Source organism: Miniopterus schreibersii, assembly GCF_964146895.1.
Source record: "Miniopterus schreibersii genome assembly, chromosome: X".
Taxonomy (NCBI): Eukaryota; Metazoa; Chordata; class Mammalia; order Chiroptera; family Miniopteridae; genus Miniopterus; species Miniopterus schreibersii.
The window spans coordinates 14,030,895-14,058,640 of NC_138104.1; the positions used below are offsets into that span (position 1 = coordinate 14,030,895).

Sequence of the window (27,746 nt, forward strand, 5' to 3'; positions counted from 1 at the left end):
GGGATTCAGCTGCCACATCTGTACAACAGGGATCCTCCCTTTGCTCCCTCCATCTAGCCTCTGCCCCCCCTTCCCTTTGGCCATCACCACACTGTTGTCTGTCTATGGGTTATGCATATATGCTCTTTGGCTAATCCCTTCACCTTCTTTCATCCAGTCCTACCCACTCCACTCCCCTATGACAGCTGTCAGTCTGTTCCATGTGTCCATGCCCCTGTTTCTATTTTGTTCATCAGTTTATTTTGTTCATTAGGTTCCACATTATGAGTGAGATCATATGGTACTTGTCTTTCTCTAAAGGGCTTATTTCACTTAGCATAATACTCTCCGGGTCCATCCATGCTGTCACAAAAGGTAAGAGTTCCTTCCTTTTTACAGCCACGTAGTATTCCATGGTGTAAATGTCCCACACCTTTTTTAGCCACTCATCTACTGATGGGCACCTGCACTGTTTCCAGATATTGGCTATTGTAAATAATGCTGCCATGAACATAGGGATGCATATATTCTTTCCGATTGATCTTTCGAGATTCATAGGATAGATACATCCACAGAAGTGGGATCACAGGGTCAAAAAACAGTTCCACTTTTAATTTTTTGAGGAAACTCCATACTGTTTTTCACAGTGGCTGTATCAGTCTGCATTCCATAAGAAATTGAGTAGAAACAAAGAGGTATGCATCCCAGGATATCAAAAAATGACTTATGTGTTATGAAAATATTAACTAAAATATAATTAAGTTTCAATAATGGCAGTTTTAAACACATACAACATATGTTCACACATATATGTTGTACACATGTTGTATGTATATTATTTCCTACTAACTTTTAAATGGCAAAACTAGGAATCCTGTTTGAAGCCAACTAATTCCCTGTTTCACATCTATCTCCAAACTGTGCATATCACAAATACACTATAATTGGTCAATAAATGCATCTTTAGGCAAAATGTGGGATTGCAATTTAAGCAGTAAGAAAAAGCTGAATGGCAGATTTCTAGTAAGAGATAAAAAGCTTTACAGAATCTAGAAGCTGAGCTGAAGGCACATACTCCTTCCTCCTGGAATTCAAAGGCAATTCATGAGAATAGGATTCTAAAAACTACAATGCAAGACTCAACTGCCTCCCCACTCCCACCCTAAAACAGGCACAAGCACATGCCACAGCACTTCTGTGTTCCAGGGAATACCTATCTTGGTCCAGTAAAACTAAATCAGTTTAATTCAAGATCAGCTTGCAAAAAAGTCTAGTGAGTGACTCAGGATACCACACAATGCAGCCACTCAATATTACATAATCTATACCATGTCCCAAGCACTAACTGTTCCAGGTGCTGGGGTTAAGGCAATGAACAAGACAAATATTCTTGCCCTCATTGAGTTTACATTCTAGTGTGGGTAAAGAGACAGCTTATGTAAAACTGTCTGATGGTGAAAAGAGCCTTGCCAAGAAATAAAGCAGAGGAAGACGAAAGGGAATGCTAGGGGTGCAAAGGGCATTATTTCACATGGCATGGCCAAGGGATACTTCACTGAAAGGTCAATTACTTAAACAAAATGTCCAGAAGAAACAAGGAACCAAGCCAGGCAGAGGGACCAGCAAGTACAAAAGGCTCTGAGGTAGGAACCTATTTCCACAGATTACTGAATTCCTTTAGGCCTCGGTTTTCTCATCTGTAAAATGGGTATAATATCTACCTGGCCGGGTGGCTCAGTTGGTTGGAGCATCATCCCATACACCAAAAAGGCTGCAGGCTCAATTCCAGGTCAGGGCAGATACCTAGGTTGCAGATTCTATCCTCAGTCGGTGCACATACAGGAGGAAACCAATCAATGCTTCTCGCCCCCCTTCCTCTTTCTCTCTCTAAAATCAATGACCATATTCTCCGGTGAGGAATAAAAAAAATGGGTATAATATCCCCAGGTATCTGACACATTAAATGTACTCAATAAATGAGAATATTCATTATCTGGAGGCCTATCATGCCATGCAAAGCATATTGGCCGATACACAGAAAACACTGTTAGCTAATTCCCATAATAATATATAAGGCAAATGGGATTATACCTGTTATGCTTGGGAAACCTGAGGATCAGAAATTTGCCTAATCCTCTGCTGACCTTTAAAATTCCTATAAGAATGAACAAATATAATTCCACAATTAAAGAGAGGACAAATATATTGCCAGGATAAGGAAACCATTCACGTTAATGTCAACTAATCAGCAGTACGGTGTTGTAACATTAAGAACATGGCCCCCATTGCCAGATTGCCTGGGTTCACATCAAGGCTCCACCACTTCGTAGGTACAGCAGGTCCTCAAATAATGCCATTTCATTCAACATCATTTTGTTAGAATGTTGATGAAAAAATTCAATTCCCAGGCAGAACCACTGACTATGGAGCCTGTGTGTTCTCCCCATGGCCGTGTTGGGTTTTCTCCAGGGACTCCGGTTTCCTCCCACGTCCTAAAGATGTGTCTACGAGGTGAACTGGCACATCTACACTGTCCCCGTCCCAGTCCCAGTGAGTGTGGGTGTGAGTGCACCCTGTGATGGGAGGGCATCCTGTCCAGGGTGGGTCCCGCTTTGCACCCTGAGCTGCCAAGAGTGGGTTGGAAAAAAATGTTGTTTTCTTTTTTTAATTAATCTTAGAGAGAAGAGGGAGAAAGGGAGGAGATCAATGGGAGAGAAACATCTATCAGTTGTCTCCCACACAGGGATCTGACCAGGGATCCAGAACCCAAAACCTAGATATGTGCCCTGACCAGGAATCGAACCGACCACCCTTTGGTGTTAGGACAATGCTCCAACCAACTGAGCCACACGGGCCAGGGCTTGCTTTTCTTAATATTCCTTAAATGTATGTATAGCTCACATTCATCTCAATGTTTAATGCTAGAAATGCTTTGAGTCTTTATTTAGAAATTTGGTTGGTTTTGTGACCAGAAATATACTGTAGGAACTTAACTCTTGTTTATATCAATTAGCCTACGGTAAAACTGGTTTTGTCATATCATTTTGCTTAAAGTCACAGTTTCCAAGGACCTACCGATGACATTAAGTGAGGACTTATTGTACATGTCCTTGGGCAATTTTATGTTTTCACTCGGCACCTGTTTCCTCACCTGTAAATAGGAAATAATAATAGCAACTACCTCACAGGGTAACTGAGAGGATTAAATGGGTTAATTTTTTAAATCACTTCTATTTCAGCGCCTAGCATATCGAAGGGCCTAGCATATAGAGTTAGTTATCTAACATTAGTAGTGATAGCATAAAAGAAAGGAAATTACCATCAAAACGTTTCTATTTTTCATGGAGAATTATAGCAATTGTTAAAACACTACAGGTGGAAAAGCAGCAGAAAAAGGCTGGAGAAGATGAAAACAGGCCCTGGCCAAGTAGCTCAGGTGGTTAGAGCATCATCCCCACATGTCGAGGTTTCGGGTTCAATCCCTGGTCAGGGCACATACAAGGATCAACCCATGAATGTACAAATAAGTGGAACAACACTCTCCCCCCCCCCATTCCCTCCCTCGCTTTCTCTGTCTAAAGTCAATAAATAAAATAAAGAAAATTAAAAGAGAACAGAATAATGTAAAGTGGCATCATAATGTTGCCTACATTTATTTAGGCCAATTTACCTGAACAGATTGTTCCTATAAGTATTATTGCCCTTTAGTAAGAACACTGCTTGTGAGACATATGCCAACAATGCTTTAGCTAACATTTGTTTCCTAATTTATAACAAGTTTAATTCCTTAAAATTAATTCAAGTGTCACTTTACTGAGGATTAAAACAAGTACAATATCACAAACTTTATCATCTTCCCTCCATCCAACCCTCTTCTACTTGTTATCTGGTGTTTATTACAAAATATGAAACATATCACATGTAACTTCAGACTGAGAATAATTTAGCCTCTATCAGCTCTTGGTAGAAAATAAACATTTCTCCTACCCTTCAAAAATTTTCTGACTGCTTTGAGTTTAACTTCCTCCTCAGTATGTCTCATCACTTGAGGATTCTTGTCTCTAATTCTCTACCCCAAAAAAAGTTATCACTATGGCCCTGGCCAGCATGGCTCAGTTGGATGAGCATTAGCCTATGTACCAAAAGGTTGCTGGTTCAATTCCCAGTCAGGGCACATGCCCAGGTTAAGAGTTCCATCCCCCATTGGGGTATGTGCGTGAGGCAGCCAATCGATGTGTTTCTCTCTCTCTCTCCCCCTCTCACTTTCCCTCTCTGTAAAACGAACAAAAACTTTTTTTTTCAAGTTATCACTACGAAATCTATAAATCATCCCACTGGGAGGCAGTGCATCCCCATGTAAAGAAGTATGCTAGAATTGGATTAAAAAGAAAGCTCTGCCACTTACTAGCTGAGTTATCTTGGGCAAGTCACTTAACCAATTCTGAACCTCAGTAAATGAGAATACCATCAGCTACCTCACATGGTTGTAAAAAAAAATAAAAATTAAATGTTAGGGAGCCTAGTACAACTACTACATAATATCCTGTAGATACAAACTTAAAGTTTATCATTAATGCAAAGCCAACTAAAGGAAATAAATTGACTAATTTACTCTTCCAACATACAGTTCTTTAATATGAATATTAATCATGTGATTATAATGCAGAGTTACATTTCTAGAAAACCTAAGGTTTCAATTCAATTATCTGGAAAAAAAATTATCTGATAATCTTTATAATATGTACTACACAGTAAGACAAGGATTCAAACAAAATCAGATAAAAATGTAATCCCTACTCTGAAAAAGTTAACAATTTGATTATGAGATAAATTGGATATTCACCAATATCATACATTTAAACACTACATATTTATATACACATACACACAAATAATTACTCTCAAGTTAGGTTTGCTATTTTTCTTCAGAAACCTGGATAGCTGTGTCAGTCTACTCCAAAGGTTTAGGAACTAATTCCCTACTAAAAGATCTTTTCTAATATAATCCTGTATTGTCCAGATAATCCTTCTGAAGTTTTTCAAATATATCTAGAACACCCAAATATGAATGAAACTACTGAATAGTCCTCAATGAATAGTAGCACATTATGCATTGATATTTAATCAGAACTCAAAAAAGTACATATACTCAGTGCTGGAAAAATCCATTTGTCATTGACAATTTTGCTTTTCAAAAACATACCTTCATGCTTCTGCTTCCCTGCCAGCCATGACTACCACCACTTCCTCAATTCTCCTGCCAGGGATAAAATCTGAGGAATGGCTTTTGGTCTCAACTGAAAGATGGAAACAGGGAGGGACATATCCCAAAGGGAAAATATTATGGCTTTGCTAATATTTCCTACATTTTCTCTACTTCTTTAGTGTAGAAGGGAAATTCTCTAAGGTTCATGTTCCTATCTTTAAAACTACTTCTTTAAACCACAAAAAGGCCTTTTTTAGTAAGAGGATATTAAACGTGTTCTTTGTAATAACATTTTCGTCACCATAAAATTTGCAAATTAAGTATAAGGCAGTAGATATACTGGTGAGTACAGAAAACTTCTCTTTGCTTTTGAAAAGAGGAAAAGGTTAGAAATCCAAGAAAAGATATTATACATCCCAATTCTGAAATGGAAATACTTCAAATATACCAAACCTAAATCATCATACAAATCTTATATAATGAATTTAATGAGCATCATATAGGGCTACAAAGACATTTCAAACTAACACTCCAACAAAGAATCCAAAAGTAAAGTATATATAAATTTAAATTCCTATTTAAAAGCAAGTATTTAGAACGTGAAGGGGGTAGAGATTAATCAAAGAACTTTCATGCATATATGCATAACCCATGGACACAGACAACAGTGTGGAGGCCCGGCCGGCGTGGCTCAGCGGTTGAGCATCGACCTAGGATCCAGGAGATTGCGGTTCGATTCCAGGTCAGAGGACATCCCAGGGCCCGGGGTTGCGGGCTCCATCCCCAGCAGCGGGCATGCAGGAGGCCGCTGATCAATGACTCATCACTGTTTCTTTCTCTCTCTCTCTCCCCCTCTCCCTTCCTCTCTCTGAAATCAATAAAGACATTTTTAAAAAAATAGTGTGGAGAAGGTCTGGGGGGGGTGGGTCTGGGTGGAAGGGATCAATGTGGGAGAAAAAGGGGGATATCTAGAATACTTTCATCAATAAAGATAAATAAATTAAAAAAGACACAAAAGTCCCATAACCGAGTGATTGCTGATTGCCTCTTTTACACAGAACCAGAATATCATTTAGAAGGTTTGAACCTTTGGATACAGTAACTGGTTATAGGGGATGATGATGGGTCCTTTTAACTTAGTTTATTAACCACCACCAAAGACTGAAGCATGCCAAGGCTATATAAACAGTTCTCAATTGTTATTTTTTCCCCTAAAGCTTTCCAGAGAGGTCCTTATTGTTAAATACTTGTCACTAATCTCAAATTAAGGACACTATCAAATTGTATTGACTAATGATTTTAGCCTAATATTCTTTAATGTATAGTGATCCCAGTACATAATGTTTTAAAAAAGAATTATTTTTAAATTTTTTTTAACTCTCACTGAAGGACACGAGGGATAGGGGGGGAGAGAGAGAGGGAGAAAGGGGGGAGAGAGGGAGAGGGAGGGAGAGGGAGAGGGAGAGGGAGAGGGAGAGGGAGAGGGAGAGGGAGAGGGAGAGGGAGAGGGAGAGGGAGAGGGAGAGGGAGAGGGAGAGGGAGAGGGAGAGGGAGAGGGAGAGGGAGAGGGAGAGGGAGAGGGAGAGGGAGAGGGAGAGGGAGAGGGAGAGGGAGAGGGAGAGGGAGAGGGAGAGGGAGGGAGAGAGAGGGAGAGAGAGGGAGAGAGAGGGAGAGAGAGGGAGAGAGAGAGAGGGAGAGAGAGGGAGAGAGAGGGAGAGAGAGAGATGTGAGAGACATCAATGAGTAGCCTCCAGTACTGACCAGGGATCAAACCCACAACCTAGGTATGTGCCCTGACCAGGAATTGAACCTTTTGGTGAACAGGATGATGCTCCAACTGAGCCACTAGGGCAGGGCAGGGCCAGCTACAGCTTTTTAATAAACCAACTGCATTAATTTCATATAATAAATCAAATCCACAAGATATAAACTTTGCCTACCAATCACTCAAATTCCTTCATCTGGTCAGAAATGCGGTTCTCTACGCCCCTTCCAACTTCATGACGGCTTTAATGAACTAAATAAGACTTTTAAAAAATTGAATAGACCTACTTAATGACCTCTCAGTTGTTTGTAAAATAGTGACACCAACAAAACCTCCAAAAGTAAACTAGCTAGGGGAGAAAATCACAAATTCCTCAATGAAATATTAAAATACCCAAGTATGAAAACAAAAGTCAAAGTCCTCTTAAGATCAAACCTCTACACCACTCACCCCCACTGAAAGAAAAAAAGGGGGGGGGATTCTTAGTTTAAGCCCTGGCTGGTGTGGCTCATTAGTTAGAGCAACAGCCAGCACCAAAGGGTTCAATTCCTGGTCAAGAAAAAGTGCCTGGGTTGCAGGCCTGATCCCAGGCTCTGGTAGGGGCTCCTGCGGGAAGCAACCAATCAATGTGTCTCTCTCACATGATGTCTGTCTCTGCCGGGCTTGGCTCCATGGTTGAGCATCATCGACCTAGGATTCAGGCGATCAGGGTTCGATTCCCAGTCGGGCCACATGCCCAGGCTGCAGGCTCGATCCTCGGTTGGGGGCTTGCAGGAGGCAGCCCATCAATGGCTCTCTCATCACTGATGTTTCTTTCCCTCTCCTTTCCTCTCTCTGAAATCAATAAAGATATGTTTAAAAAATAATAATAAAAAATAAAATCAATGGAAAAATATCCTTAGGTGAGGATTAATAAAAATTTTTAAAAATCTTAGTTTACAATACAGTAAATCTGTGATTATACTGAAATCATTTCTCCAAATGTTTGAGTTGGCCTACAGTAATCATTTCTGCGGGGTGGGAGGTACCACAAACATAAATAGGCCAGGAACACAAAGCAACTACAAAAGTCACCCAAAATAAAAGAGCACTATTAATTTTATGAAATGACACACCAATCTCTGTAAGACTTAACTCTCAAATTATGTTATCAAATCAGTTTAACTTCAGATAAGTCTCTAAACTAGAACTTTTTCTTTCTTTTCTAAGACCACATCTCCCTAGTCACAAAATTATTTCTTTCAGCTTTCTTCTCAGAATAAATTTTCCACGTAAGAACCCTTGTGAAATATCACACAATTCATATTTCTTTCTTTAAAAAATGGTAAAAGGGTCTGAATAATAGGTAAGGAAAAGAAACACAGATGTAAACAGTAAAAGTAATTATCCTGGAATTTTCTCTTTTATTTAGGCGGACCTCAGAGAAGTTGCTTTTAGCATTAAGACATATAATTACTGAAGTCTTAACAGTCACTTGAAAAAAGCCAACTGGAAATTCTACCGGCTTTTAAAAAAACACTATATCTTGTCTTTTACTATCGACCCCATACCTATAAAAACTCCTCCAAAACAGTAAAAGTAAACAAACTCTCAGAATATGGCAATTTACAGAAAGTTAAATCACAAACCCAAAGAAACCTCTGTAGGGGCTTCAAATCCCTTCCTGCCACTTACTAATTGGGCAAGTTACATGGCCTCCCTATACTTTGGTTTCCTATTCTGAAAAAGTGGGTATTAATTAGGGTCATCATACATCCTAGTTTCTCTCGAGACAGTCCCAGTTTATACTATTATCCTATCATGCCATACGGCTAGTGCCCCCTTTCACTCTCAAAAGTATCCTGGTTTGAATAAATCGCATGGCTGGTCATCTTACCTCATAAGGTTATGACTGAGTAAGCTAATACGCCTATGACATTTCTAACATGTCTGAAATATGGTAAGAGTTCAGTTACTGTTAGCTATTGCTAATGTTATAGTCACTGTCAAAGACTTCTTGTAAAAAAGTTTTGTGTAATGAACAGAGCTCCTAAAACACTTTTTACAAATAAAATTATGCATTTACCTTCCTACATTCAATTCTTTAAAACAACTAAGCACTAACTGGTTGACATCAACACTAACCAATTTATCCCACAGAGATGCCAATACTATCAACTGCATTCACATTTTATCATAAATAAGTTTTAGTACAGGCCATATTAGGGTTACTGTGGAAATTAACTGTGGAAAGTAAAACTCTGGTTAGTGCCAAACCAAGTCCCTGAATATTCTAGCAGCCTTTCTCAACCAGTGTTCCTCCTATTAACCATAGGATCAGAAAATGATTTGAGTGACAATTTCCTGAATTCTCCCAAGATTGGTACATAACTGGTATCTTTCTAGATGCACAGCAGAGAAAGTATTACATACAAGGGATGCCTTGGGGCATAATTCTGTTGCAGAATACCAAAGTCTTGGTATTCTTGGAGAACAAAGGGGGAAATATGGATGAAAAGCCTCAATATTGAACAGAGTGTGGGTAGAAGGCTGCATCACCTACAAAAATTATTTCTTACAGAATGAAGCCTACGGGAATGATTAACATAAAATATATAAATCTGACTCATGGCTATGAAAAGCACTAATATATTCAGTTTTACTTCATCTCCACTAATTTATCTTAGGCCAGATATCCAACATCTAGCATTTCTTCAGATAAGGAAAATTTTAGTTTATGAAACACAGTATGGAAAAAGAGGAAAAGCAAAGAAAGAGAGATCAAGATTCTGATCACTAATGAATCTAATAATCCAAGGCACCAATATTATCTATTACCTGATAAAAACAAGAAAATTTAATAAAGTAAAAAGATGACCTAGAATACAAAGTATAAACAGAGAAGATACTAACACTTAAAAGAGAATGTTTTTAAAGTACCATTAAGTAACAAAACAAAAAAATCCCCCTACAGAACCAATCAGAGCAGCGAATTACAAAAAGATCACCTAAATTTTTATTTCAAATCCAACCACTCAATAAACAAACTGAATGATTAGGGAACTATTCTCAGACACACTTAGCCTCCATTCAGTATAGAGCATAAATGACAAAGGAAAAAAACAGTGAAACTATTCTATCTACCATAGTATGACCAAAAATAAACACAATTCAACATATTATTCCACAAACTTTTGTATAATGAGCATACTCAGAAACAAAGCTCGGATTTATTTCAACTATTTTGACTATTAGTATAAAACACAATTTAGACCTTTCACCAGGCTGCAACTCATCTAACCCTGTCTAAAAATCTGCATTTATCTTGCACTACACATGAAAAAAAAAAATCTTCATTGTGTACATTAAAATGATACATGCTTTCTGGTATAGATAACCCAAGACCTAAACCAGTTAAGGGAATCTACTGAGCTTAACAAAAAAGCACAAAGTTTTCAAGGCCAAACTAATTTGTGTGTGAAGTCAGGCTGTCAATTATTATCATGTGACAAGCCATTTATCCTGAGAGCCTCAATTTCCCCATCTGTAAAATGATAATAACTACCTTATCCTGCAAGGTAGCTGAGATTAAACAACACATATTAAAACACATAACACAGGTATTAGTTCAAAAGGAACTCAAATGGCAACTAAATTAAGACTTTCTTGGAGTATCTCAGGATTCAACAAGTTATAGGTCAAATCCCATTACAACAAAGGTTACCCGAGCAAAAGTGTAAAAGCAGGACTTACTTCCCAGCCTGTAGCAACATTCAACAGAATTTAAACTATTTTTAAAGGAATTTTACCTTTGAGTTGTACATTACAGTTTATAGAAATCTCTCATTTGTCTCATAAAGCTTTAGTCATGTGTTATACAATTAAAATAATAAAAACGAACTGACCACTGACATTACTCACCCTCCCTTCCTTTGGGGGAGGGAAGTTTAAAACAATTCAACAATCTCTTGGCTAGACTAACCATATGTAAAAACTTCTGGTCACTATCAAATATGGAACTATAGCAAGCAAACGTTAAAAACACAATTCAGGCAGATTACAACTGCTAAAAAGATGTAGTTTTTTTAAATGCACATATACAAAAATTAAGACTCAGCCCACCAAGCAACACCACTTACACTGATGATATATAAAATTTGGTTAAATTAAATGCAAAGCGGGCAATTCAAGAGACGGGGGAAAAAAAAAAATCAAACTGACAATTTTGTTTTCTCACGTATCTTTGCCAAACAGAACATGCAATAACCACAGCTCAAGATATCCAGAGATACAGAAAATTATTATACCGGGACAGCATTGAACCACAAATTGAAAGTCCTAAATATATATCGAAAGGAGATTACAAGGGAAAAATGTAAAAAACTTTTAAAGTGACCTGTATCTTTAAAGTTTTTTCTTTATTCTCCAATGATTAATTACATTTCCATATACTGATACCCACAGCTAACTGGGACTCATCCCTGTCCTTTGCTATGCTTCCCAACACCCCAAATACGGATACTATCATACTCCGCTGCACAGCAAGTAAACCACCGTGCTCCAGTCCCTGAACAATCTACTAATATCGATTTCAAAGCGGGAACACAAGTACGGGATCTTTTTAAAAAAACACGTGAGACGCAAAAAAGTCACAACATTAAACAGATATAAATGTTATCCCAATGAGATATATGACAGATCACTGTGTCCATTTTATGTAAAATTTAAGCTCAAAAGCTAACTTGCAGCATCAAAAACTTAAGTCTTCCATCTATTATAAAGAACCCAAAGCAAAAAGAATGAGCTATTCACTGTTTACTCCCTTCCCACACATGACTGTGGGTGGCATCAGTTAAACATGCAGAATATTAAGCATTACTAAGCTGTCCAATGCGTATTTTCACATCTAACCCTATATTCCCAAAGGATAATCTGAGCCTGAAACCTGTCAGCCACCCAATCCCACCAATTTTAATCCATGGGTCCTCAGGCGAGAAAGCAAAGTCAGTAAGGTCGAAAAAGAAAACAATGAAAAAGGAATGTAGAATTTAATTTCATTAAAATCTTGAGTGTTTGGGCTTTAAAAAAAGCCCTAACTAAATAGACTTCAAAGTCACCAAACTCATAATTGGTTTAGTAGTTTAGCTGTTGCCTCACCACAATAAAATAAATCTGAAGTCACAATCCTCATCTGCTTATGATTATTTGCATATGAACAAGAATTCAAAATATGTAATTTGTCTTCTCTTAACATCCTTCTAAAGTTAAAATGTGGAATATGAAATATACAGACTAATATTAAGTTATAAAATGTCTGTACCCAGATGATGATGGAATTGTTTTCATAACTATTAGGAAACACACCTTACCAAAATTAAATATCCATTATTTTGGATTCCCTTTAGAACTTTGACATATATTCAAAAATATATCTCATGGGGGGGGGGGCTAACACTGACCGCCACAAAATTTCAGAAAATAAGGCACTTACCTTCAAAGAATTTAGGAGCAATTCACAAATACACTAATTGAGGAGACAGAGTTTTAACTGCGTTGCACTTTTATTTTACAGTTGATGGGCAAGAGTCAGAATTTTTGTAATAGAAAACATCACAGTATTTTACATATCAACTTTTAACTATTTATAGTACCAGATCCTTGAGGAGGGAGGTGCAATACATTTTATATGTGTACATTTTCATATGCTGTTTTGTGTTTTTTTAAAGAGCACACCCCACCCCCACTGCCAATTTCTGATGCCAATCTTAGAATGCTATAGTTATTTCATTGTGGGAAAGAATGGCTAATAAGTACATTTCTTTTCCAATCCTTTTCTCTACCCATTCATTAAACACCAAATGCTGAAACTGAATTCAACCGATACCTCAGATCTTCCTACCAGGAATGCTCCCCAGGGCACCCGAATCCCTTCCACTGTCACTTATTCCAACTGCCAAAGCCCCTCCTATTAATAGTAAATCCTTTCATACTGACTCACTGTAACTCCAACTTAATGAAATAGACACCAAAACAAAACTTACAAAATTTGTTAATGGAATTTTCCTATTTTCAGAGGATTAAAAAAACAAAGTAGTGCACATTCAAACTAAGTTACAAACATTTCAAGTTCAACCAATTTATAAGCATTTATGTTGCTCATTCTATACTGGATCAATTTGAATATTTTTTAGAAAGTTGGTATATTAGGCATTGTATAATTACCTATACACAAGGCCAAGTTTCCCATGCAAATAACTTGATACTTTAATATAAATTTAAGCCATTACACCAAAATTGCAAGACAACTTGAAAAATTTTCTTCAAATTTGCTTAATTATGGAAATTTAAGTACACACAAAGCTAGAGAGAACAGTACAACCAGCTCTCCTGTACTCACCCAATCCAGCTACAATCATCAACTCAAGGCCACTTTTGTTTGATCTCTACCTTCCTCTGCTTCCTCCCACAATTATTATCTTTAGAAAAGAATTAAGAGGAAGACACTGTGCTCAGTAAGTACATTGGGTACAGCAAGAAGACAAGAATTTAACAAGGTAGCTGTTAAATACACAACTCCTTGTTTGGTGGTAAATTTAAGAATTCAGTTAAAAACAAAGAAATGGCCATCTTTAAGAATTTTAATAAAGTCCATAAGATCTAAAGGACATATTTAAAATTATATCTAAAGGGATAAATAGGAACATGTGATGAAAATGAAACTTAAACATGTACAATTAGCTTGCATTTATGGAGCACCTTGGCTCAAAACGAAAATAAAGACACTATTTAACGTAATGTGTCATAAAATCACAATTCAACCACTTGAAAAACCGCTGAACACTTATGCCTTAACTGGCCCTTCTGATCCCTAATTATAGATTGATATCAATGTAGAAAGAAAACCAGGCATTTTAACCTAAGTGGTTGAAAATGTTCAAAATCAACGCCACCGGTCATTGGAAAACATATGAAAGAAGCAAGTCTAAACTACCTGAATTGTATGTCATGAAACAGAAACGTATCCACTTTCCAAGACGGGGTTTTTTTGTTTTTTTAAAATAAGTTCACATATACCCTTAAATGCAACGCGCTAGGCTACAGATAGAATTAGGAGACCGCCTCCTGCTTTTGCTCCTAACCAATACGCAGAGAGAGAAGGTTGGCAGGAAAGTGCAGCGAGGACAGTAACAAACACCAGCAGCTCCCGAGCAGGCCCAGCTAGAGCCAGGAATGACGCACTTCGGTAACCCGACTCTTTCTCCCCTCCACCCCCGCCCCCAGCAGCGGTGCTGACACCGCCAACAGCCCGGAGTAGGAAAAAAGACAACAGAAAAAAAGGCAGAGGTTGGACTGCACCAGGTTTCATCAAGAAACCCCGATTATTCCTCTTTCGACACTAACCACTAGGACTAAACAGGAAAAGAAGCTTGTGCTTAAGCAAGTCCCATCATGGTGGTTTAAGAGTCACTAAATTAAGCTGATAATGAGTCCAATCCACAGAGACAAATACAGGGTGTGGCTGCTGTGAAATACGGCGGTCCGTGGGAGAAGAGGGGTATGGAATTTACACTCCCCGTATGAGGGGGAAGATGGGGCTACACGGGAGGGGGGGCGGCCCGCGCATTTTAAGGAACCATTTCAAACCGGCAAGCTTTTCCTTTACTTAAACCTAATCCTACAGATCAAAAGTTTCTAATAGATATATCATGTAAGCTGTAAATAACCATTTAATCAAACACCAGGACCCTCAATTAAAAAACTACATCTAAAAGAAAGTAAGGGGGGGGGGTAGGCAACAACATAAAACATTTCTAGGCCACGGAGAAAGTCACAAACCGGATGAAACTAATGCAATATTAAAAATTAAAGCTGAACACTGCAGCACGAAAAAACACAAACCATAAAGCCCATTACAGTTCGGGATTAAAAATAAAATGACATATACAACAAGGGGGAGTGAAAACTAAATGTCGAAAGTACAGCGGCTTATTTAAAAAAAACAAAACACACACACAACACTGAAGGCAAAACAAGACATTCTCGCGACCAAAAAAAAAAAGGGGGACAGAAATCAACAATACATTTACGAATGTAGGCCAGAAGAAAATGGGAACGGGGCTCAAAGTTTTTGCGGAACTACTTGATGCTGTTTCCCACACCTTCTCTCTCCCATTGCCCATCCGACCCTTTTCGTCCCTAAAATCGCCGTCCCCAGATCACCGGGTACGGGAAAGAAGGAAAAAGAAAGTCAACCCCTAGCCAGAATAAAAGTGTGGAGGGAAAAAGCAGACGCTGCCTACCTGGGGCAAGGATCAGCTCAGTTCGTGTCTTGAGAAAGACAGCGCGGGTGGGGGTGGGAACGAAAAGCAGCACTAAAACTAAAACAAAAGTGGCGCCAAAACCCCCCAACAAACAGCCTTCCACTCCCGCCCTTCCCCCCTCCTCCCATGCCAGCCAGGCAGGGCCCCCTTCGGGGCAAGGGCTGCACGAGGGGGCCAACACCGCCAGACCCCAACCTATTTATAAAATTGTTGCCCGAAGAAAACTGACCGAAGTCGGGCCTCGGAAGGGATGGAGAGATCGATGCCAATCGCTTTCCCCAGCAGTTTCCCCACCACGCGCTGGAGATGATGGGGCGGGGGAGAAGCCGAGGGGCCCGTCACATGAATGTTGTTCCCTCTCTAGGAAGGGAGGAAGAGAGGGAGGGAGAGGAGGGAGGGAGGAAAGGAAGGAGGGGAAGGGAGAAGGGAGGGGGCACGAGGGAGGGGTGTGATCAGAGTAGATTTTCCCTCGCCTCCCTCGGTCCGAGGCCCAAATATACACAACTGAGCCTCCTCTCCTCCCCTCCCCCCAGGTTCCCAGCACCACCATTTTGCTCTCTTCCTTCCCCTCACCACGATCCGCGCTCCCCCCCCCCCCACTCACGGCCTCCCCGGCTAGGCTCCCCGACCAGGCTCGCAGCCCACCCCACCCCACCTCCAGTTTCGGCTCTCCCGGCCTTAGGAGCCTGCCGGAGAAAAGGCACCTAAATCGAATGCTACACAGAGAAGCGGAGCCTCCATCTTGCGCTGCTCCGCGTTCTCCATTTTGGGCCACCCTTGGGGGGGTCTCCGTAGAGGCCCCGAGGGAGAGAGGGGCGAGGGGAGGAAGAGAAAATCCTCAGCCAGGGTAGTGGGAGAGAAGTCCTGCGGTAGGAAGCCACTCTAGGAGGAGGAGGTAGGCAGGAAGGGGCTGGAAGTTCCTCGGTAGTGTGGAGGTAGGGACTTGGGGGGAACAAGGGAGAAAGGAGGGCTGGGGGTTACGCGGGGACGAAGCGGAGTCCCCCCCGCCTGGACTTGGCAGCCACTCCGCGGCCGGCCCCGCTGGGGGCAAAGGAAGAAGAGGGGACGTTAAATGGCAGCGGGGCGCCCAATCGCTTTCCCTCCCAACTCCTCTCCCGCGCCCTATCGCAACCATACACACCTCACGGTGGGCCCCGCGCCCTCCGGGTGCCCCTCCAAACTTCTAGAAGCTTCGCCTCCGCCATTTTATAACTTACCTCCCCCCTCAGCGTACACAGAGGCAGCAACGAGACTGTTCGCCTCCCCCACTCCTTCCTTCTTTCTCAGGCCGGGGGCTCCTTCACCCCTGGGCTGGTACAAGAGATTTTTCCCTTCCTCTTCTTTACACCCTCGAATTCTACTCGGGGACGGAAGCTCCCGCGGTTCTAGAACGGTGGGGGGTTTTGAAAGTGGCGGTCGGATCCGGCGGGGTTTTTTTTTTTTTTTTTCTGTTTTTTTTTTTTTTCTTTCTCTCTCTTTTTTTTTTTTTTTTTTTTTTTTTTTTTTTTTTGGTGGCGCTTCGGGATTGTTTGGGGTGTTCGCTCTTCGGCGACTTGGAGGCGAATGGAACGCGCAGGCGCCATCTGTCGGCCGGCAGCCCGCGCCCGGCTCCCGTTGGGAGGGGGCGGCATCTAGCGGCCGCGCGCGGGCACTGCAGCGCCCGGCTCCCAGCCCTCCCACCTCGCGTCCTCCTCCCAGCCGCCAGCCTATCGCGGCCGCCGGCCTCCCGGTGCCGCGTCTCCGACGCCGCCTCCCAGCGAGGCGCCCGCAGGGGCGCGCCGCCGAGCGGGGTAAACAAGGTGCCGTGCCCGCGCCTCGCTTACTCGGAGCTTGGCAGCGCTTCCGCCGCCGACCCGCCGGGGCCGCGGTTCCGATTTCTTTCCTGGGGAGGGGTCGACGGCGGGGCGGTAGGGACGTCCGGCGGAGCCTCGGGCCGTGGGAAAGGGAAGAGCGGGCTCGCTCGGGACTCGGCCCCCGGGCCCCTTTGCCCCCCGCGCTGCCCGAGGTAGCAGCTCAGCGGGCATCAGCCTGCGACGTCCCCTCCTCTGACACGCCCCGGCGAGGGGCCGTGGCCCCGGTCCCCGCACCCTCTCCTCCCCGCGGCCCCTGCTCCTTCCCACCAGAAGCACTCAACTTGCCCAACTCTGGCACCTGATCCTAAGCGATTTAGGGGGGTTTGGTTTTGAGTTTTTGTTTTGTGTGCTTTTTGTTTCGGGTGTGAGAAGAAAGCGAGCTCATTCTCTACCAGGAAGACCTAACACGGGGCGGGGGGGGGGGGGGGATTTTTTTTTTTCTTTACAACTCACTCTTCCCGTCTCCCAGAAAACGTGGTCTTGCTCTCTCCCGGGTTCGGGAGACCAGGGAACTGGGCTACTAGGCTAGGCCGGGAGCCCGACCAATTCCTTCTCGACTCTTGGGCCAGGGGGGTGGGGGACGGGCCCGAGCGAAGTGCAGGGAAAGCGAAATTTGGGTCAAAGAACCCGACAGGGACCTCCAGGGTCTTCCCCGCCACCCCCGCTCACCCACTGTCTTCCAGTAAACGTGGGCGGGGGTGCCCTCCAGACTTGCAGAATTTTGGTTCCTTTTTATCCTGGCTCCTGCCCCCTCTCCCAAGATGTTTGAAGTGCGAAAGGACCCCTTCCGATCCTTCGACCCCGGTCAATCTAGGTCTTTTTCACCCTTTGTATATATTTTTGTTTGTTTCAATCCAGCTTCTCGGGCCCTTGGACTGCCAGGAGCTCTCCACTCCGGGAGATAAAGTCGGGGAGGCCCTGTCCCCTCCGAAGCGCCGCTTTTCCTAGGACAGGAAGAAGTGACCTATTACACTGTCTCCATTGCTGTTATAGAAGTTCCAGATTCATACAGTCGTCGTTTAGTTAGTTCGTTTGTTTCTTTTTTTTTTTTTACAATTTTAGTTAAGATATTTCTTTAATGTTGAATTACTTTTCAATTAGAAGAAAAGGAATAAGTGTCTTTAATAACGACAGATTTTCCAAATGAGAAATAATGTAAGCCCCGTGTAAATGGTGGAGATTTCACCCGATATCACGTCTAAAGCATTCCTAATGCAACAGAATGATTATTTTCGGCCCTCAAATTATATTCCTTCCACGCCTGTGTCTTGGTCTCTCTCCAATCCTGTGCGCTTACTGGGTGTTTTTTTTCCTGCGACTTTAAAAAGAGTTATGGTATATTTAATCAAGTGAACAATAAAAGTTAAACAGAAACATCTAAATATCAATAACAAGAAATAAAATCAGAGACATTTTTACTTACCTCTAAAGCTTTGGGCAGTGCAATACTATTCAAAATAAATTTCCATTTCTTTTATAGACCATCTTTGGTAGAATGTTATACAGTTTTTAATAGATTCAAGTTACAGAATGATGCAGCTAGAACATTAAATAGAGAGTAGTGGAAAATTTACAGTTATATAAGTTAATGCAAAATTCCACTTAAAGTAATAGAAAAATTGGGCTCTGTACCAAATCATTTTACATTAATTTAGTTCAATTGTGCCAATTTAATATCAATTGATATGAAATGATTTCCTGTTTTAGTATTAGCTGAAAACTACTGATTTTTCTGCTCTAAACATCACATTTATAGTACATGGTGCAGTTTTTCATCTATTTTATAAATTTACATTCTTGGCTGATTATCTATGTGGCAGCTGAGACTTGAAACAACTCTATACTTTGAACGAAATTGACAAGTTTCTCCGGTTAGCAAACTTACTTTCATTTTGAGAAAAATACCGCTGAAGAAGAATAACTGGTATAACATCAGAAAAATTTTATAGCAAATTGATACTTATATTGAATGTTTCACAGTAGCCCCTCTTTTTCCTAGAACTCATTCAAAAAATATTTATTGAGCCTTGAGTATGTACAGATCACACTGCTACGTGCTCTAGTCCTATCCTAAGAAGTAAAATTTATCTCTTAGGGTGCTGAAAGACCAGAGTGCACCCTAATAATTTGAGAACAAAGTGAGAAAATGCCATCAAATGAAATATGTAACTGATATAGAGTAAGTTTTAATCTTAATTATTTGTAGCATGTCCTTCATGAAATAATATTGTAATGGCAGAAGCTTTTGGTGCCTGATAAATGCTGAAAGAGGGAAGTTGAATAGTTAGAACATTTGATACTGTGTAAGGGGCAAGACACTATTTAATGCAAAAATATTCTGGTCACTAGTGTAGCAGAGATAATCCTCCAGCCTTACCATAGTCTGAAAAACACCATCCCACAATTCTCTTTGCTCTGACTCCATACAAATAGAGCAAGCTTCTGATTATAAATTAGGTTCTCCAGATAGTCTCCTACTCTAGGTAGCATACACATATATTTTGTATTTTCTAACACTATTCTGAACATGACATAAAATCCAGAAGCCTAAAAATGGATAAATTTGAGTTCACAGAAATTTTATATATCAAAATACCATAAACAAAGATAAACTATAAGCTGTGAGAAGATATTTGCTACATGAATGAAAAAGGCTAATTTCCTTCATATATGAAGAACTGTCACAAATCAATAAAATAAAAATACTCTAATAGAAAAACAGACAAATGATGTAAAAGTTAACTAACTTATTAGACAAGAAATGCAAATGGTTAATAAATATATAAAAAAGCACTCAACTTCATTCACCACTAAGACATGCAAATTAAATCCTACAAGATTGGCAGAAGTTTAAAATTTTGATAATACTCAATGTTGGAGAACTAAGAATTCTCATATACCATTGGTGGGAGTGTAAACTGTTTAAAAAAGTATCTCAACATGTAAAATTAACCTAGCATTTTCATTTCTATCATATAGATATGCTAGTGCAAGTTACACAAAGATATATGTAGAAAGATTTTCATTACAGTATTTTTGTAATAAAGAAACAGCCAATAGAAAAAGCATCATTAGGTGACTGGTTAAAGAAATTATAGTACATCCATATAATGGAATTCTGTGTCCACCATTAAAACAAGTATATCTTTATTTACTGATACGCAAATAGGTCTAAGAGATGTTAAGTAAAAAAAAGTCAAGTTGCAGATAGCGTGTATAGTGTGATCCCATTTGTGAACATATATATTTTTTTTTACATGTACATATATGCGCTTGCATATGCATGAAACATTCTTGAAAAATATACAGGAAACAATGGTTACTTCTGAGGAAAGAGTTGGTGCAGGGTTTCAGGGCTTATAATTTTGCTTTTCAGTTTATACATTGCTACCTTGTGTTAATTTATTACAGTGAGCATGTAATTTTTACATAAATTACGTAATTTTTAAGATCTTATACTGGTTACTGTGGACAATTTGTCACTTTCTTATGTAGTTAAACATACTTACCATATGACCTAGCAGTTTTATTCCTGAGCAGTTATCCTAGAGAAATGAAAACTTACGTTTACGCAGAAACCTGTACAGAAATGCTCAGAGCAGATTTACCTGTGATAGCCCAGAACAGGAAACAACCGAAATGCCCATCAACTGGTAAGTGCTTAAACAAACTGTGGTTCATTCATACAATGGAATACTACTCAGCGATAAAAAGGAACTACTGATGTATGGGACAACTTGGATGGCCCTCAGGGGTATTATGCTTAGTGGGAAAAGCCAGTCTCAAAGAGTTACACACTTGTGCGATTGCACTATATAATTGTCTCAAAATGATAAAATTATAGTGATAGAGAACAAATCAGTGGTTGGCAAGGGTTAAGGTTGGGGAAAGGGTGTAGCTATTAAGCAGTAATGGGAGGGAGTATCTTTGTGGTGATGGAACAGTTATGTTTCCTAATCGTGGTGGTGTTTACTTAAATCTACACGTGATAAAATTTCATAGAGCTACACAGACGCATACAGGAGTGCACGGAAAAAGGTGAAATCCAAATAAAGTCTGTACTTGAATTAATAGCATTCTATCCGTGTCGATATCCTGGGTTTGTCAAATACTATGGTTATGTCAACTATTATCGTTGGGGACAGCTGCAACTCCTTGTGAGCCCTAAACTATTTCAAAATAAAAAGTTGTAATAAAAAGTTTAATGCTGTTACTAAAAGAAAAAAATCCCTGGTCAGCAGAAAAGTAATTACTCCACTGTAAATTAAGAAATTGAATTTCTAGTTTACAAATCAGCTTTTTGTTACGTCGGATATAATGACTCAGTTTCCGGGACCCTTATCATTACCCCGGTATGAACTTACACAGTTGAGAGCCTGATACCTCGATACTGGGAGTAGACCATGGACCTGTGGCGTCAACAGGAAATAGACGTACCAATAAGCCTTGTCTAGAACAAATAGCTCGCACCTTTCCAAGACATCTCAAGTACCATACTACAGAATTTGATGGGTTTTTTTGTTTTTTTTTTTTTACTCTGAATAACATACAGTATTTCCAGTATGAGTTAATGGAACTGAAAATATATCTATATACAAAAGAGTTGATGTCTCTCACATATAAGCCCTCCCACTTCTCATCTGAGCTACAGTAATTGCCCCATGACCAGTTTCTTTCGCATTCAACCCAGTACTGATTAGAATACTACCTTCCTTACTCACTTTTATGTTTACTTACTTGCCACTCTCCTACTCCCTTATTTATTCTTAATTCACTCGCTATCTAATTGGCTCAGTTGGCCTACAGCGGCTATTTTCAGCCTTTTGCATCTCGTGGCACACAAACTAATTACCAAAATTCTGCGGCACACCCAAAAATATATTTTTTGCCGATCTGACAAAAACACAGGTGTAATTTTGACAGCTTTTGTTGTGTGGCCTGTTGTCATTTTTATACTTGCCAACCTAAGGGAAAAGAGGTCAGTGCCCCTGACTAAATAGTCAGGTACTGCGTGTTTTAAAAATTCTTGTGGCGCAGCAGTTGAAAACCGCTGGCCCACGGCAATGCCCCTAAAACTTGACTGTGCTTAAGAGCAACTCAGGGATCTTGCTAAAAATGCAAATTCTGATTCAGTAAGTCTGAGTTTCGGGTGGGACCTGAGATTCTGCAATTCTAACGAACTCCCCGGTCATGCCCAGCCCACGTTGCTGTTCTAAAGTCCACACTTTGAGTGTCAGGGCCTGAGGAACAAAGTACAAACTCTGTAGGGTAGCTTTCAGTGCCTTCCACAATCTTATCCAAATACCATCACTCATAACTGTAAACTCTGCTGGGGCAATGTCTGTATAGGTCACTGTTGTATCCCCAGCGCTTAGTGTAGAGCCTAAAACAGGAGAGGTACTCCAGAAATACTTATGCAATGGTTGAAGGAATGAGTGAATGATCTAAACAACTACTCCCTGCTCGGATACCACACATTCTAAGCAAACTAAATTACTTCCCAATTTCCTCATGCTTTCCCACCCCTGTACATTTGCTCATGCTATTTTCTCTCCTTTCCAAGCTTTGCCCCATTCAAATTCCATTCTTAAACGCTCAATTTATTTTTTTTAATTTATCTTTATTATTGAAAGTATTACAGATATCCCTATTTTTCCCCGATTGACCCCATCCACCCCACACCCACCCACCCCTCCCAGGCCTTCACCACGTTATTGTCTGTGTCCATGGGTTATGCATCTGTGCATATAAATTCTTGGGTTAATCTCTCCCCACCCACCTGCCCTCTGAGATCCCTCAGTCTGTTCCATGCTTCTATGTCTCTGGATCGATTTTGTTCATTGGTTTATTTTGTTCATTAAATTCCACATATGAGTGAGATCATGCCCAATTTAAATGAGAAAATCTCTATAAAATCTTCCCCGATGTTCCAATATAGAAATAATCTCATTTTGCAAGGTTTCTCCCTAGCAGGTTTGGAATGCCTTGCAAATAATAATAATAATAATATAATAATAATAAATGTTTTAGTAGCATTTGCTATAACCACCATGCCTAGCAGAAATGTTGGCATATAGTAGAAATCAATGTTTATTAAACTAAAATGAGAGAAAAAAGAATTATTTAGATCAGCACTATGTATTAGAGCTTTTGGCGATGATGGCAGTTTCCGTAATCTGTGTTGTCCAGTATGGTAGCCAGCAGTAGCTATTGAGCACTTGAAATGTGGCTAGCGTGACTGAGGAACTGAATTTTTAATTTTAATTAATTGAAATTTAAATGTAATTAGCCACATGTGGCTAGTGGCTTCCTATTGGACAGTTGGCTATCTTAGATAATTCAAGTTACAACAGTTCCTCATTCTACAGTGTCTACTGAGTGCCTTTTTATGTTATTTTTTTATTTTTATTGAATTTATTGGGGTGACATTGGTTAATAAAAACTGAGTGCCTTCTATGTGCCAGACACAGAATGGGATAGGGGCTGGTGATAGAAATATGAATAATTTATGGTCCTTGACCTCAAAGAGCTTGCAGCCCATTTAGAGAAGATAGGATCAAACAAATCCAATCAGTGTTATCAGTGCTATTATAGAAGATTGACCAAGCAGAATGTGGGTACAAAGGTGAACGTGGGCAGGAGTCAGAAAGGGTTTATAAAGAAGGTTAGAGTTGAAATAACATAGTATTCATTAGGCAAACAAAAGATAAAGAGCTTTGCCGGGGGAGGAGTGTGAACAAAGGCATGGCAAGTCAAAACAGAAAGCCCCTCTCCTCCTGGAACTACCTGCAGCCCCTTTAGGAACCACCTAGAAAGTGGGGGGCAGAGACCTGCAGATGTTTCTGCTCGAGGCATAAGCAGGAGCCCAGGCACAGAGGGCCCTTGGAGTCCCGTGCTAAGGAAGGAGCTCGGTGTCCTGCAGGCAATGCTCGGTGTGACATTTTAGGAAGATGTCTCTGGAGGACGGAGTGGAAAGGTATAGATAGTCTGGGAGGTGATGGGCTTGGGCTAAGCACCGGCAGTGAGACTGCAGTCAGGGCTCAGGGTGTATGTGCTTTGCAGCCTGAAGGAGGATGATCATTTCACTGACCGTCTTTGTTCTGTCTTTATTTCATAATCCATTTGATTTTCCTGCTTTTTTTTTTTTTTTTTTTCCTTTTGCATGTAGAGGCACAGCCTTCACTGAATGGCCAGATCTCCATGGAAGCAAAAGTCGAAACTTGGTATGAATCTCTGGAAATTTCAAGGAAAAAACTACCTTCTGCCTTCTGCTTAAGTCATTTCAGAAATACGAGCCAAAATCATTCATTCCTATCAGCAGCTAATTCTTTCATCCCTTAATGCTGGCACTGGTCTAGTTATTTGTATTAAGGAGTTAAACATGTCACAGGATTTGTTTGTGTAGACAGATGACATTTGCATTCTTTTTTGAGTGCCAGCATTCAATAATAAAAAAGACTGATCAAGGCACAGGCAGACCTATCAACTCAGACTTATGGGTTACTTTAAAGGTCCTGTTGTGATATATGATTTTTCAATATGTTCAGGAGACATTTATCATTTTTTAAAAAATGTACCTTTATTGTTAAAACTATTATAGATGTCCCCCTTCCTCCCCCCACTGACCCCCTCCTCTCCACTCCTGCTCCCCCAGCCTTCCCCCCACTATTGTCTGTGTCCATGGCTTTGCATATCTGCATATAAGTCCTTTGGTTAATCTCTTCCTGCCTCCCCCCTTCCCTGTGAGAATCCTCAGTCTGTCGCATGCTTCCATGTTTCTGGATCTATTTTCTTTCAGGAGACATTTATCATTTTAAACCCATGCACATTTAATGATTAAATTATTCTTCATTTTGTTTGTCACTTTTGTGGCATTGTTGCTGGGTATTAGTTTTTATAGAAATGGCAATAGTTTTTGGAAGCAGAAACATTATTGTTAGCAGAACAACAGACACACACATCCCCCCAAAATAAACATTTTTAAGTTATTTCCCTGTATTACTGAAAGTGATTTGGTTAAAATTAGCATTGCCCAGCAGGAGCATTTGAGGTCTTGCTCCCCAGCACAGTTTGGCTCAAATAAACTCCTGTAAAAATTCTCAAAAATAAATAAATAAAATTAGCATTGCCCAGAACCTGCAATAAGACTCTCTTTTATTGGCATGCACGCAAGCTTATAAAGCAGAGGTCGTATTAATAACTAAGAGGGACATTACTGACAACGAAGACGACTCCCTGAGCTTAAGTGCAGTATTTGTTCCTAGTTACTACCAACATTAAGTAAAATTCAAATACTTGACCCACTGTCAGCTTCTGATGTCTATCATCGGTAACACAGCACGTTTGCTGTTATGTGCTGATAGCACTTCTAACGTTCGACACTAGAAATTAATGCTAGGACTGCTTGTGGAAAGGCTGAAGGGAGATTTGCAAAGTGGAAGAAAGCTAGAGATAGAAACTTCTGAGAAAATACACTTTATTCCCCAAATATAGGCAATACTGGATTAGGTTCTTTCTTTAAGCTATAAAGAGCATTACTGGGACAATTGGCAAAAATTGAATAAGGTCTAGTAGATTATATAATAGTACTGAATTAATGCTAATTTCCTGATTTTTATCATTATATTGCGGTCATTAGGAGGATGTCTTCATTCTTAAGACATACACACTAAAGTATTTAAGGGTAAAAGGGGCATCACATCAGCAATTTATACTCAACTGGTTCAGAGAGAAAGGTAAATATATTGCTTATATACACAGTATATATTTTGGCGGTGTGCTGGACCCTGCTAGCACCGGCTCACAAGAGCTAACTGTGCACATGTCTTCCCAGCTCCACTTAGTTACCTCACATTGGGAACCATCGTGAGAGCATTTACACCATGAAAATCACCAAATGCTATAGATCAGGGAGATCTGGAGAGCCAGTTGTTAAAACATTTGCCATGGATCAAAATCAAAGGTAATGTCCAGGTTCATGAAATTTTTTTTGTGTTGTTATAATTGATAGGTTCTTCTATTTTGCTTTTTTTTTAAAATATGTTTTTATCGATTTCAGAGAGAGGAAGGGAGAGGGAGAGAGAGAGATAGAAACATCAATGATGAGTCATTGATCAGCTGCCTCCTGCACACCCCCGACTGGGGATCGAACCCACAACCCGGACTTGTGCCCTGACCGGGAATCAGAATTCGATCTCCTGCATCATAGGTCGATGCTCAACCGCTGAGCCACGCCGGTTGGACTCTATTTTGCTTTTAACCTGAGTTGATGCAAAAAACCCAAACCACCTACTGCTGTTAAATATTCAGTAGTAATATATTTTTAAATGTTATTCTCTAGTCACCTGAAGATATCTTTCAAACTTACTTTATCAAGAAAGTAGGTAAATATATACATTATCCTAGTTTTGTTGTTAGTTACTGTACACTTTAAACTAAAAGCGATCACATATCTAACTAAACTGACTGACTGGTTTAGTTAGATGCAAGCCCTGCTAGTCTCCCAAGCACCTGAATCCTTCCCGGAGCTTTGTGAGGCCTCATGTTCTCCACAAGGTCTCACATTCAGCACTGGCTCCTTCCTTACACAGAGTTCATAGGACTGTGTGAAAGATCCATAGAAAAGCATCCGGACCAATCCCCTCATCTTTCAGAAGAGAAGCTCAAGAGTCAAGAGACGAACATCCTCACTGTCACACGATGTCCAGTGACAGCTGTGAGCAGCACCCCAGTCCTCTCATCACCAAGCCCTGGGCTATCTTCCACACCATTAGAGAGCACACTTTCCAGACCAGATCCAGACACCAGATCACAATCTGCTTCCTGGCCAAACATAGTGCATACGCTTACCCATTTCAAGAGCAGGAATATGTGTCTAGCACAGTAGATGCTCAATAAATAAAACGTGGTACTCAGTAAACACTCGATATTTCCATTCGTTTGGAATGCTTTTCACATAGTCTTTTTTTCAAAGGTGCTTTTTGATTTATTTATGGAGCTATAAAACCTGATGAGTACCTTCTTAGAGTTGTAAATGAAGAGCCAGCTACCAACAATGAAAGAAGATGACTTGTTTCACAGAGGGTGGGACATCCAAGTGTCTAGGTGCCAAATTATAAAATGAGATCAGCCTTGGAGTCTTTACTGAGGTTTTATTCCTTCAGATTTAAATATAGTTTATCGAATACTTTGAGAATCAATTTGAAGTCACCTTATGGGGCAAAACAGTATAGCTATTTAGATATTCTTAAAGGAGAAGTACACCAATTAGCTGCACAAGAAAATGCCTTAAAAAAAGAAAGGCCATCAGAAGTTCTTTATCCCTGCTTTTTTAAAAATAACACTTTCCTACAATCTTCAGAATGAGAAAATGATAAATTTGAATACGTCTTCAAAAGGACTACCAGATGAAACTTAATGAGGTCAGTAGTCTAAGATCCCAATCATCAGGAACTTTTTAACTGGGGTCTTTATCCCTTTATGAGTTGTTGAAACATTCTTAAGGTTTACAGCCCACCATTCAGCGAGTTAAGACCAATAAAACACCCACTTGACCAATTCAGTCTTTTCCCAAGAAGAAATAACAAAACAGTCAGAGTTTGAAAAGCCATTCATTACAGCCGTTGTGACATAAACCTCAAAAG

At 40.3% G+C, this 27,746-nt stretch overlaps 1 protein-coding gene across 5 annotated transcripts in view; it reads right to left on the bottom strand.

The window, feature by feature from the left end:
- The window catches only part of STAG2 (STAG2 cohesin complex component), a gene marked incomplete at its 5' end in the record, with an annotated part of 116,844 nt that extends 100,162 nt beyond the window's left edge, over positions 1 to 16,682 (bottom strand). For 2 of the 5 annotated variants that reach the window (XM_081125566.1, XM_081125571.1), the window contains one exon: positions 16,468 to 16,682. Coding sequence is in view for 1 of the 5 variants with exons in the window: in XM_081125570.1 (XP_080981696.1) it covers positions 15,480 to 15,800 (321 nt within the window). Of the gene's footprint in view, positions 1 to 15,229; positions 15,301 to 15,479; positions 15,801 to 16,391; positions 16,410 to 16,467 lie in introns of those variants that run through there. The other 3 variants (XM_081125569.1, XM_081125570.1, XM_081125567.1) reach the window with 3 other exon arrangements.
- Positions 16,683 to 27,746: the final 11,064 nt, after the last annotated feature.